The following is a 13,747-nucleotide window of genomic DNA, read 5'->3' as shown; positions in this document are numbered from 1 at the left end:
GCTCCTCTGACCTTAACTCAGTCCTAATGTTATCAGCGTCATAATACAATAACCCACTGTGTATAAATGCTTGCCTCCCCTTGCCCTGTGTAAGGCATAACATTGTATATACATTTCTTTTCTTTTGCCAGAGCACCAGACAATAAGCATTTTCAAAAAATCCATTCATTACTAAGTTAAACCATTGTATTTTAGTATACTCTTGAAAGCAGTGACAAGGGCCATAACTTACAATACAAAAACAGATATAAAATAATTCTGGTTTAAAAGATCCCATTAACATTTTATTTAACAATTTAACTACATAGATGAGATAATATAAACCGTCATTCCTCAGATTGAACTGAAATGTTACTCTGAGTCTGAATGATGCCAGCTAGAAAAAAAAAAATAATCAAATGCATATCATTTAACCATACATAATCAAGGGCAGTTCTGGTAAAACTGCAGAATAAGCATACAGTGAAGACGTTGGTTTTGTAGGCCCACATTTATGGCTAGATTGGTTAGCAATGTTTTAGGAAGAAGGATTAAACCATAGCTAGGGAGTTGAGTTACCACCATGGTAATTTGTTTCTACGGCACATATATTTTAATGGTGGCGACCATTAATTGTCTATTGTGTCTATTCTACCACCATGGTAATTTGTTTCTATGGCACATATATTTTAATGGTGGCGACCAGTAAAGTGTGGGATGTATGGACTCACCGAAGCAAATTACCGGTAGTTCTAATTAGTGATACTAAGCATCCCATAAACTGAAGGGGCAGAAGGACCACTTACGTCAGAGCTTCTGCTATCGCAGCTTTTAGCATTAGTAAATGTAAAATGTACTGAAGCTATCAGTAGATTGTACCTTTTTATGGAGTGTAATTGTTTTGGAGACACTCCATGTTCACCTCATGATTTTGGATATTAGCAGTAGACTGTTGCCGGCCCAACATTATCTAATCAATTTCCGCTGCTAAAGTTATATCTCATCTACTCACTGACCACTACAAAGGCTACCTGACCTAGTCAAGAACAGTTAGTAAAGCTACAATAGGGATATTAAGTTAATGGGTAGAAATAATCAGACAGCTCATGAAAAATGAAGTTAAGGGGATTTTCTCATACGTTATTTTTAATACATTTATATTGCATGTTTTAATGGTTAAACACTACTATATATTGTTATTTAGCATTTAGAATTGTAAGATATAGGATTTGGGGAAAGCAACACTCACTTTACATAACCAAGCAGCGTTTCTTACAGAAATACTATTCTGCTCATACTAAAACAAGGAAAGCACAGAAAAATTGGCTTGTCCTCTGGAAAAGTAATTGTGAGGGTCATGATCTCTTAGCAAACGACTGTTCCTTAACCAATGAGTTTTACCCTGTCTTTGCTCCATTTTAGTAAACATTAACGCTGGACATTAATTCTTGCACGCTGACAATCTTTCCTGTGCATTGGAAGGAAACGGTATTTCAAACTGTTTCAAGCTTTGAAATAATTGCAACCTGGTATGGGCTTTAAAGGCCCTCTGTCTACATAGACTCCTTGTATTCCACTTCTGGGGCCTTTCCGGTTTCGAAGGGAATGAGTTTTGGAGTAGTTGTTTTTTTAAGTTATTCCAACTAAATGTCAAAATCAAAAATATATATATAAATAAATAATGCGCTGGAAATATAACACACGCTAAGGGCAACTGCATTGCTAAGACACTTGCCTGGCCCAATTTTCCATCTAAATGACATGTCAAAACCATGAATGAAAGGCCTACCTTATCCTTATAGGTTATACAAATACGTTCTGGTAACTCTGCTTATTTTAACCTGAAATGCTATTTCCATTCCTGGTAAAAATAAGTCACTTTATTTGAATGGTATGATTTAAACCCACGTCAAACATAGCATGGAGAGAATAGAAGATTTGAAAAAGTGGATAGCGTTAATAATTAAAACAACAGAAAACAAAAAGGTGTGTGTGCTAAAGAGTAAAGCAATTTTTGTCATCCACAAAAACATCATCCACAAAATAACGTTCACCTCATAATATCCACCTACGGAAGCACCTGGCACATAATAATGACTAAAAATGATAATAATTAATAAAAATGACTGCACCGAAAGCGTGCAGAAAGTAAGGTGCACAAGGGAAACTTGGCTTCCATTGGGCTGAAAATCATAAAAGGGCAGGCAAAGCATGAAAAGCTTGATGACTGTTGTGGGACGCCTTTAACCAGGGGCAATCAGAGCTCAGCAGTGCCACCACTAACTGCTTTCTCTATATCACTGCGTGGAGAGCTTAGATATGGTGTCATTTCTCAGCACTTTGCTTCTCTCAGCATGAAAATACATAGAGAGTAAATGTATTAGCATGATGTTATAGAGTAGTAATAAAAAATGATTTGCTTACATATTGTTTCCATGATTTTGATGCAATTATCAAGTGTAACAAAAAAACCACAATTAGGGGCTATCCAAGGAGACGCAATAGGCTTTAGTCATGACTTTATAGTAAATTTATAACACTCGTTGATTTTAAAGTTTTAAACAATAGCATACTTTTACCTCTTTCCTGATACCAACTAGCTTTTCTCCATCCTCACATGACCACATAAAAATACTCTAATACATCATCATAACCAACAACTAGCAACTATATCTAAGAGTGATATACAAGGCAAACTGCATTTTAGCTTTTGAGTTAGGTATGTAAAATGCAGTGTTTATTAATCTTGTATTCATGTTCATTTTTATGCAGCACCACATTTGATAAACCTCTCAAAAATTCAGATCACAATGCACAGAAACAGCGGCTTGACTAAGCGGACAGACCACAAACTGATTTACACAAAGACTGTCTGCTAAAAAATATTTACATGGCATAAAATATCACCACTGGATGATGGTATTGAAATATTTACTTTTTTTTTGTTACTAGCTATAACGTTAAAATACAACTTAATCTTTTCTTATTTCAAACCAAAAATGCTGCTGATAATGATAACTTGGCATTTTAAAGTCTACCCATGTAAAGCAATACGTGTTTTGTGATGCAGCCACCTTCAACATGCCCATTAAAATGTCCTATAAGTATTCTGAATGGGTCTATTTTTAGCCGTAGACCATTGTTTGGCACCTTTCAATCTTACCGTTTCCGAGAGCGCCTTTAAAGAACTCTTCAGGCTGTCCACAGAGTGCTGTCTTGCTGAATTAAGCAGGAGGTCTGTATGGCTTGTTATAAGAGGTTGGAGATGATGAATGCTACTAAGAATTTCTTTTGCCTTGGCTGTTTTCTCTGGTGAATAGTAAATACATTGGTACCCAGTACTGGAACACATGAAATGCAAATTATTATTAGCATGTTGGGAAAAGGTCTTATATACAAGGATTAATGTAGCTTCTATTGTTGTATTCAGGTCGATAGATCTATGCATCCTACATAGAGATTTTCTCTCTAACTTTAGAAGAAATTAGAAATGAGTGCTGGGGTTCTTGATTTGCCTTCTGTTTAAAACATAAACGCAGACAGAGATCCTAAATCATTTGAATGTGTTCCTAAAAGAAAAAAAGAAATGGCCTGAAACTATAATTTCTGAAACCCATATAGTTCTTTAAAGGTAACAGTAGCTTCAAAAATATATATTTTTGGTGCGAAAGTCTTTCATTTCCGCTGATATATACATAGATGAAGCAGCAAGACACAAGATCACAGATTATGGTGGGTCAACAGCTAGTCATCTTTAATGTTCAAGCTATTTTGTTTGAGGTTTAAGTTCGGGTTGAGTTACGGCACCCTGGGTAGCTGGTGTTCTCAAGTTACCTAGAGTGACAGGTTGCATAATGGCATCCAAGGTAGCTTCCTAGTATGAACTTAAGAACAGGGAAGTAGCTGGGAAGTATGGTTTAACTTTAAAAAAAAATTAAAAAATTCTAAATGTTATTTATTAACTCACTTTCTCTTTTCTGTCTCGAACCTACTAAGCAGTCTTCTGAGACCACCATTCTTAAATCCCTGAGAATGTGCTGCGGGGGCTCCAATGGTAATGACATCATACAGGGCATCTGTAAAGAGAGAGAAAACAAAAGTGTGTTCATTAAGAGAATCAATGAGAACAGAGCTACAGTAGGTACATGGTCAACCTAATGGGGATTTTTGAGTGTATCATTATCCAAATGATTAATTGCTGCAAACCAACAGGCTTGGGAAGTGTGGAGAAAGCTAGTTAACTGTCCCATGCAAATACAAGCAACTAACTAGCTTTTAATAGTTCCCAGATCCCTAGTTGCTTCTCATGGTGTGAACCAATATGTTATAGTATTCTCTGTCTGAAAGAAATGAATTGTGTATTCATTAAGTGCAAATGAGACTCATCACTAAGTATGGATATTTGTCATTATGTACAACGCTTCCTTTTTATATACAATATTATGTAGACATTCTATATCACGTTACATAGTTTAAGTGTTTATTAATTATAATTACTATTATTACTATTATTATTATGTTGAGGTTCACTCCTATATCAAAGTTGGGATATACCACCGTTGACAATGAAACAAATGATTCAATAAAAAAATAAGAACAAATCAGCCAATCCAGTCTGCACATTCAGCTATAAGACCTCCATGCTTATGTAGTCTTTGGGTTTGTTTAATGTTCACAGTATAGCCGTATGCATAACCCATGCACGTTTTAAATCCATGCATTATATTAACATCTACCACTTTCACTGGAAGGCCTTTCCACTTATCTATAATCCTCTCATCTGATTCAGTACATTGAACTGATGGCATGAGTTTTTCCTGGAAAGATACTATAAGGATAAGACAAAATATACCCCAAATCTCCTGTAAGTCATGTTTGTATTATTAACAAACATAATACAATATCTGCAGTTTCATCTGCTAAACTGAGATTATTATATCCAAGGATATTTGCCCTTTGAAAAATCTACATATGTAATAATACAAAGAAAGCGTCCAACTATAGTATAGCACCAAAACTGCCCTTTAAAGACAAAAGTATTCTCATTCCTTACTGCACTTATTTTATAACTGTGTCAATCGATAAGTAAACTTTTGTATTTGCGAGTCCTTTTTAATCAACCATTCTAACATTAATTAAATCACAGTGATAAAAGCAGCCGAGAGGTTAATCTGCTGGGAGGATATAGCGTTCTAATTCCTGCTGATCCCAGTGTTAACTTTGTTCTCCCTCCAGTACCTGACTGAAAAGATAAAATCGGCCTCAGCATCGTATGGCCAGTGGCCAATAAATCATAGGCATGCGGCTGCGCATGAAAGGTAGCTGGTAGGCGCTTTCATGAGCTGGCTCATTCGGACATTAGCGCCAGTCATTAGTGGCCAGTCATGCACCCTCCTTTAACAACCCACCACAAACCGTACGTGCAGATTTCATCTGACACAGTGTTATGTTATCACTGTACTATGATTCAAATTAGAATAATCCTTTTAAATGGGCTCTGCCATTGCAATTGGTTTTGGAGTGTTTCTCTTCCTATCTATACACACACACACACATACACACACATTGTGAAACACAGCACTGTGTACCTTAAAGAAAAGCCACAATAAACCAAGTTTTACTTTTATTCTGACATTTGTATTTGGAGTTTCTTGTCAATAACCGGGCCACCCTGCCACAAATAAACAGATACATATATATGCATAGTACTATTTAACGCACGTGAATCTACTGAATTTGATTTGTATGATTCTGGGACTTATTTGTATAATTTTGCAAGGTATATTCTGCGTAAGACTCCCAGCAGGTTTACTCGGCTCTATGCCCGGTGTAGTTACCATGTAGACTGTTGAATCTATAACCTGCATTTAACATGTTAAGTGGAATTTCCTCCCATCTATTCTATGAGATATATCTCAATATAATAATACACAAACTGTTTGCCGTGTATTATTGTTATATTACCTCCCATCTATTCTATGAGATATATCTCAATATAATAATACACAAACTGTTTGCCGTGTATTATTGTTATATTACCTCCCATCTATTCTATGAGATATATCTCAATATAATAATACACAAACTGTTTGCCGTGTATTATTCTTATATTTCTTGTTATATAATCTTATTATATTTCTACTTAAAAAAGCATTTAAATATTGAATGTTGTAGTTTAATTACATGCATATAGTCTAGACCCGCCACACTTCTCAATCCTATGCTTAATGACTTTTAATACAGCTCTGGTAACAAAAACCAAGGCCATATGTGTCAAAACAGAGCCGTAAACGTGAAGTTATGAGCCGCAAAAAGTTTGCAAGAAAATAACTTGCTTTAATAAGTATGGTTCTTTTTGATACAATAAGCAACCCTTTAGTTTGTTATTAAATGTAACAGGATGATTTTAGAAAAGGGGCTACATATGCACCATTGTATATCAGTTATTGTCATAAAACGCTCTTATGTGTTACTGCGACATTTAAACGCAGCCAAAAGCATTATTTTACCATTGCAATTCCAGCATGTCACAACATTTTATGACACAAAGTCTAAAGAGTAATGTAACTATCAACAATGTTTGTCATGTATTATAAAACACTGCAAATGTACTATCTTCCATTTGACAGGTGCCTTCTTCTCCCAGTGATCTACCCTTCTGTGCCACCGAAAGTGATAATATCTTTATGACACTCAAAGCTGCTGTTCCTGCTGCACATTATTTGCATAATGCATGAAGATGGAAAAAAAAGAAAAAAAACCCTGCACAATCAAAACTGTACCCTGTAACGGAAGGTTATTTCGCTTGTCAGCAGGATATAAGACAAATTAGCCTGGTTCTTTTACTGGAGATATCCTCATTACAGATTTGCATATGGTTTTATGGCTGTCATTTTGTTCTTTTGTTGAATATGTTTCCCGTTTGAAGTCCAGGAACTGATTAAACCAACAACGCTGTTAAATTACTCGGTGGGTAGGGGACTGAGAGTTCGCATTGTGTATTTTGCCAGCTATGGATGCGTCGGACCCTGATTGATTCTACATCCGCTTTCAAGAGTCTGGTCGGAAAACGGGATATAAAAGTAAAACATATTTTCAAGGTTGTGTAGTAAGAAAAGGCAATAAACAGGGTGTTTGTTCCACGACTGTCTAGGGCAGCATTATGTGTGAAAGGATAGATAAGTCACGCTTCCCTAATGGCCATTCTCAAATAACTCTGTGTCTGGGATCTAGGTTTTTCCTCTCTTATCATCCTAAATAATTCTGTATGTATTTCCTTTCTCAGGGTTGCTTCTGTATGATTTTCTCCCACTAGAAATGATAAACTATAGCTGACACGATTTTCAAGGTGTTGAGGCAGTCCACTTAGGGGCAAGAGCCTTCAAACCCCAAGTTACTGTAGAGTAGTCATTTATTTAGGTGTGCACAAAGAGACACGATGCTCCAGTGCTTCTACGAAATTTGGTGGCACTTGGACATCTGTCTGTGTTGCTTAACATAGTAATAATCAAACACTTTAAGACCATGCAATCATGCAAAACCTATGATGACCAGGATAAAAAGTTGTAGTTCAATAACAGGCCAAAAACATTAACTTGTCCAACACTATTGGTAAATGAAATATTGATAAAGCAATTATTTCCTAATTTGCGTTGTTTAAAAAAAACAAATACGAGCCACACAATAGCTTGCAAAAACTAGAAACATTTGTTTGAAGAGCACAATGTGGTATTTACAAACCATCAGAAACATTGCAAGATAGGCAATAATAGGATATTTTATACATGTATGTTTAACAATTGTGACATAGAAATAAAAAGTTACATGGATACAAATACACGGCATCATCTGTGACATCATCAATTCAATACTATGTGCTAATGAACACATTTGTTAATATCCATAAAAGGCAGAGAGCTATCAACTTTAAAGCTTGTATATTCAATTCTGCGATGACATCAGCTGTTCTAGAACTTAAGGAAAATATGACTTGCCCTTTAAATGTAATTTCCTTCTATTATGTTTTTGCTTTAAGTAAGAAAAATACATCTAAAGAATCGCAAGAACATCGAGCATTTGGGCCATTAAAATACAGTGCAGGCAGTTACCTGAAAGACGCATCTGTGTTAAAACAGCTAAAACTTTGCTATATAATCAAAACAATTAAAATTTAGCTAGAAGTGCAATTAATTTAAGAAAGTTACAGATGAAAGCATTTGTTTTTATTAAATGAGACTCTTTTTAAACATTTAATAATCTTTAAAATCAGCATTTTTTTTACCTTTTAACTTTGGGCTGTGAACACGCATTCTTTGCAAATGTAGATTAATTGGAACAAATTCTAGACTCTTTTCTCCTTTACTACAGCTGGATTTGAAAGAAGACCCTGGGGGAGAGGAAGAAATTTAAAATTTTAAGCACCGACATGTAATGCAGCAAAGCAGATGGTCCTCCATTTACTTTTTTGTGTTTTTTTACCAGAATATTAGAATTTGATCTCTCCCGTTTCTTCTTTCGACTCCATCCCGCACTCCGATTTCAGAAATGAATAGATTTTTATAGCTCCATCTCAGCATGTACCTTCTCTGTAATCTCTAGAGCAATATTTAATGTGCAGATATGCTAATGTATTTCCAGTGACAGCCATCCCCTGCTGTTTACTATAGAGACCCAGCATGAAGAAAAGTGATGCCACATTTATTACACATTATATCTGGGCTGCATTTAAAATGTGGCCTTAAATAAGTCAAAAGCTATACAACTCGTGTTTTGATTTACTTAGAAGAATTAAAATAATGAATGCACACACATTTCCATTTTTTATATTTTTCTCTGTGTTCTCTTGTTCCATACGACTCTTTTGTGTGTGTTTTTTTTTTTGCAATTCTGCCTTTTTTTCTAAATTGGAATTGCAATTTGATTTCACAGTAAAAACAATGGCATTGCTGCAGGAACTGGCAAACTTCCACAATGCCTGGTGTCTGATCCCCATCCACAGTGCTGGTGTTTCTGATATCAAAGGAGTGCTGATTCCAGCCAGAAACATAAACAGGATAACATAGCTTCTCACTAAATATATTCCCTCCATGATGTCAATGACTTTAGGGGAAAGAGTGGTGAACGCATCATCTAAAGGTTGTTCTAGCAAATCCAATAGTTCATTCATGAGCTGTCAGCGCTCACTTAACCCTAATACCTCCTTGGAGATGCAGCGGCAACAGAAAACATCTAGAACCGTCAGTGCTAATGGATCAGATAGTAAAACTGTAAATGGATCGCCTATGTATGGCTGTGACTGAATTCTTTCTTTCTTATCTAGTGGTATAAGCAGTTTGCTCTAATGCAGACAAGAGATGAAGCCGAGTCTCTTAATAGAATGGCATTTGCTGTGTTTAGTGCTTTTCTGCTGATGGGAACTAGGAAAATGCTTACGGGATTCCATGATTATGAAGAAAAGGCTTCATACGTGTTGCATGCTACATGCTAATTTTACCTGTTGCAAAGTGACAACATGACATGCATAAAACACACTTATGGACTAGTAGGTATATGAAATGAGTATAAAAGCGATATTCGGGTACCTGTATATTTCTCCAACTCTGTAAGGTTTTCCTGGTAGACACAAACCATCTCCTCGTAATGAGTGATAACGCTTTGACGCAGTTTATCCCAGTGTGGTGATAGCTCACCCAACTCTTTAAGTTCTTCGATTCTGTTTGGAAAGAAAACAATAATTTTGTAATCCTAGAATTGTAGCAGTTCTCTGAATGAACAAATTTCGTTGTGATGCTCAGACATCATCAGATACACCACTGACGTGCTCGGACAACATTGAAAGGTACCTGTGTCATATGCCTCACAACAGTCTTGTTATTTTGTGGGACAATATTGATTTTTGGGCATTGTCCCAAATAGCTCTCCGACTCCGACTTTTGTGGGCAGTGGGGATCAAGGCTGGATAAATAGATCCTCTGATCTCCCCTGACTGACCCAGGGAGCTGTAATATCAATGGAGGTGTGTGCTGTTGAAGCAAAGTTTGAAAAGTGATGTTGTGATCATAGCAACCACAGACTGGGCCATTCCATCAGTTGCTATGGCGATACGACCACTTTTAAAATACTGTCCCATACCTGGTCTTTTTAAAGAATCCGCAGTGGCTGTTTATCTACTGGACCATTTCAACACTTAGGATCTCTCTAGATTTATTCCACATAATCTAAGTGTGCAGGGCTTTTCAGAGGCCTCTAGGCAGTGGTCAACTGTCCATGAGTAGGGGGTGGACCATAGTTCCACTCTCACAATGCTTACCTATAGCTGAATGCATTTGATGATACTAGAGATTTATCACTAAACCGAAAGTAGTAGTTTAAAGTCACATTAGATTTTGAAGAATATCTAAATGACTCTATCATGAAAGATAAGACAAGATAACAGCTTCTATGTCCTTTAGATTTATTTCTGGAGGACAAAGCAGTAGCATTTAGCATGAATGAACAGGCCAATGATACCTGTGTGTATTACTGGTGTAAAGAAAGAGAAAGCATGTATTAAGATGAGTAAGATTTCTTGAATTTCATCTAATTTAACTAGCCAACTTTTTCTTCCATAATGCATACTTATAAGGGATAATTTACTGTCTCTGACAGCCCCACTAAACCAGACTGCATGTTAAATTAACAAATTAGAGCCACATATTTGCAGTACAATGATCTATATTTAACAGTACCACCCCAAAAAAATCATCCTGCCAGAAAGAAGCCAAGACAGTAATGAATTTGGGCTAAAGTCAATGAAACATGAAATTAGGACCACACTTTTTTACATTTCGAACAAACACAAACCAAACCACCATTGATTCAGCACATTTGTCTTTGCATGTAAAAGGATACCAGTGTGCATGTCTGGGGACTTTCCAGGGCTGCTTCAGATAGTTCTCAAATAAGAGACATCGTATATCTGAAGACCAGCTTCCCTGCCTAGAGATTAAACACACTGACCCGGAGGCTCCGTAATCCGCTCTGATTTCTGGAGCCTCCGGGTTAAATCTGTAGAGTTCCCAGATTTAAGTATGATAAAAGGAAAAGCTCTTCCACAGTGGAAGCACAACACCACACAGAATAAACTTGTAAAAAAATGTTTTCACTGTATTTGAATCCTTTGGTTATTTTTCAATTAACATGGGTTTAATATGTTTTTAAATAAAACTACAAACCACATGGAGGTTTCTACCTTTGCATTAATGTTCACATTACGCCTGCTAATAAAATAACAAAAACTCCACCTCTTCTGGTTTTCATGGTGGTCAGCTCTTTTTTATTGAACGCCCCCCAACATTGATCACAAAAGATAAGCCAGACAAGGCTTATGAAGGGGCCCAGTATACCACAATCAGATTTAATAACAGAGCAGTGCTAGGGGCAAGTCCTGGCTTGGTGGGGGACACTTAAGCTCTACGCTGGCGATGCTCATGAGTCCACTGCAAGCTAATTCTTTTGCAGTTTGTTCAAAATTTTATGGTAATAAAAAGAACATTAAAAAAAAAACAACAACAACACCTACTCCCTGTTTTTTTTAATATACTGAAAAATTTAATAAGCCCATGAAAAAACTGCATCCATTGCAATTGTGTAACCAACATCCAGAACGGTGATTTTTGTTTGTTTTCCTTACTGAAAACTGGATTGCCACATCAGTCTGAAACTATTCTATTTATCCTCTGTGAATTTGAAATGATATATAATAATACTATAGTATGAAAATAAAACTATCCCCGAGGGAGTTTTCTCCTTTGACATCAAAACTCTTTTCAGTTATGCTTGCTGTGTTTTACAATTGCATATGATCTTTTCATGTTTGAGAGATTCATAGTGCAAATTTCCAGCACCTACTTCTTCTTATTTATCTGTCCCAATAGATATCATAAAATATATATTTAACTAGAAATAGGTCTGTTTAATGCTTTCTAAATAGGGTCAGTGGAGTGGCACAGTCAGGGTAGTGGAATATCTTCACATAAAGTACATTTATTCTCCCTTAAGAGAGAAATGGCACCACTCAAGACCTGCATGATTGAGACAGGAATTGCAGACCAACAAGCACTTTTGCTCGTAGTTGGTCTAGTCTTTATTTAATGGGTATGGAAGGACAGGCTCTTTTAAGTTCCCTTAGAGGCAATATATAAATAGTGGGAAACTGGACCAAAGAACCAGGGCCCAGTCAACGAAGAGGAAAGTGTACACACCGGTGTTAAGGGAGAGGACTGCAAATAAGGTAGGGGGTATAGCAAATGCAGACTGGTGGGCTTCACTATACATTATGAATGGCCCACCCCAGTGAGCTTCTACTGTAGTAAGAGCTTGGCTGGTCCTGTACAATTTATAGTTTCGTTAATAAGATTTCTTCAAAGTCTCCTCCTTACATTGAAGAGTACTTTATGCAGGGTCAGCTTAGCCCTTCTTGCTGGAGAACTTGCTAGTGTTGGCCCTTCATAATGAATAGTAAAGTGAGGGAGCTGAAATCACAATGCTCCTGCAAAGTCTCCTGACAATTCTGACATGTCTTCTGGACACCTGGTTGCTAGGCAATGCACCATGGCTGTACCAATGGATGTACCAAGGGGCAGATATGAAGAACCCCCCTTACCACACAGCAGATGTGCATAACTGGGGGGCAGATGTGCATAACTGAGGGGCAGGTTGGCAAATAAAAGGAAATGAAAACAATACATTTTTCTCATTCATAGTTTTTATTAAATATTAAAAAAATAGTTTACATGTGAATTAGTATTTACTAGTAAAACTTTTTTCCTAAAGAGTATTCTTATTTTCAGGATTTTTCTTTTTTCCCTAAATTAATATTCAATTTTTTTTTTTTGGGGGGGGGGGGTCGTCTTTTAAACAAGAACATACAGTAATACACCTCTCTGTGATGAGTTAACTCGGAGTCACACCCAATATGGGTAATTAGTGAACATACTCAATAAGCCTGAGGGGTGAGCAAAGCATTTTCCTATGTACTTATGATACTGCTGTCAGTTAAAGACAGAAGTGGCAGCAATAAACGCAGCTCTAAAAATAAAACAATACAAAAATGTTAACTATTATGTATGTAAATGTTTACAAAGCAACAAAAAGTGGATTTGACACTTTCAGGTAATTTAAGTAAATATGACTTAGCTAGTGTATGAAAATACATTTTTTGATTAGACACTAGTAGAAAGAAAGCTATTTGGGCTGTGAAATTTCAACACAATAGAAAAAGGATTATTATGTAGTATAATAAATGAACTTGCGAGGCCTATAAAAAGGAACACATGCTCACTTTAGTAGAACGTTAACAGCCTTTCCAAGTATTTCACTAAAAACCCTGTAGACCTATTGCTTTAATTGTAATATTTTTTTTTACAGCTAAGGCATTTTTCTTTGTTATATTCCTTTTGTTACAACAGAAATAAAAAGAGGCTGGATGGGAATAAAACTGTGCACAGCCATTCTTATATTCATTGTTATTTTACACAATAATAACCCAAGGTCTATATGCAATAATGTATATGCTAAACTGCAGTATAATATTAACTTACCAACATACAGCATAAAGGGTTACCCCCAGAGAGGTCAACACCTGAAAGAAGTGCTTAGTAGACCCTGCATAATACATAGTTAAATCAATGGGGGTTTATTCACTAAGGCGAGAGTTTTCAGGAGAGTTTAATTCTGCTCATTATGAAAGGCCAGCACTAGCAAGTTTTTCAACGGGTGAAGAAATCTT

The 13,747-nt window shown here is 36.3% G+C and overlaps 1 protein-coding gene across 2 annotated transcripts in view; it reads right to left on the bottom strand.

The window, feature by feature from the left end:
- INPP4B (inositol polyphosphate-4-phosphatase type II B) overlaps positions 1-13,747 on the bottom strand; it is a 202,570-nt gene that overhangs the window by 42,592 nt on the left and 146,231 nt on the right. For both annotated transcript variants that reach the window (XM_053460982.1, XM_053460972.1), the window contains exons 10-13: positions 9,561-9,691; positions 8,261-8,365; positions 3,947-4,055; positions 3,143-3,320 (exon numbers count right to left, since the gene is read on the bottom strand). In XM_053460982.1, the coding sequence (XP_053316957.1) occupies positions 3,143-3,320; positions 3,947-4,055; positions 8,261-8,365; positions 9,561-9,691 (523 nt within the window). The remainder of the gene's footprint in view (positions 1-3,142; positions 3,321-3,946; positions 4,056-8,260; positions 8,366-9,560; positions 9,692-13,747) is intronic.

Source organism: Spea bombifrons, chromosome 1, assembly GCF_027358695.1.
Source record: "Spea bombifrons isolate aSpeBom1 chromosome 1, aSpeBom1.2.pri, whole genome shotgun sequence".
Classification (NCBI taxonomy): Eukaryota; Metazoa; Chordata; class Amphibia; order Anura; family Pelobatidae; genus Spea; species Spea bombifrons.
Note: the sequence above shows the minus strand (reverse complement) of the source record. Positions and strands in the feature narration are given on the sequence as shown.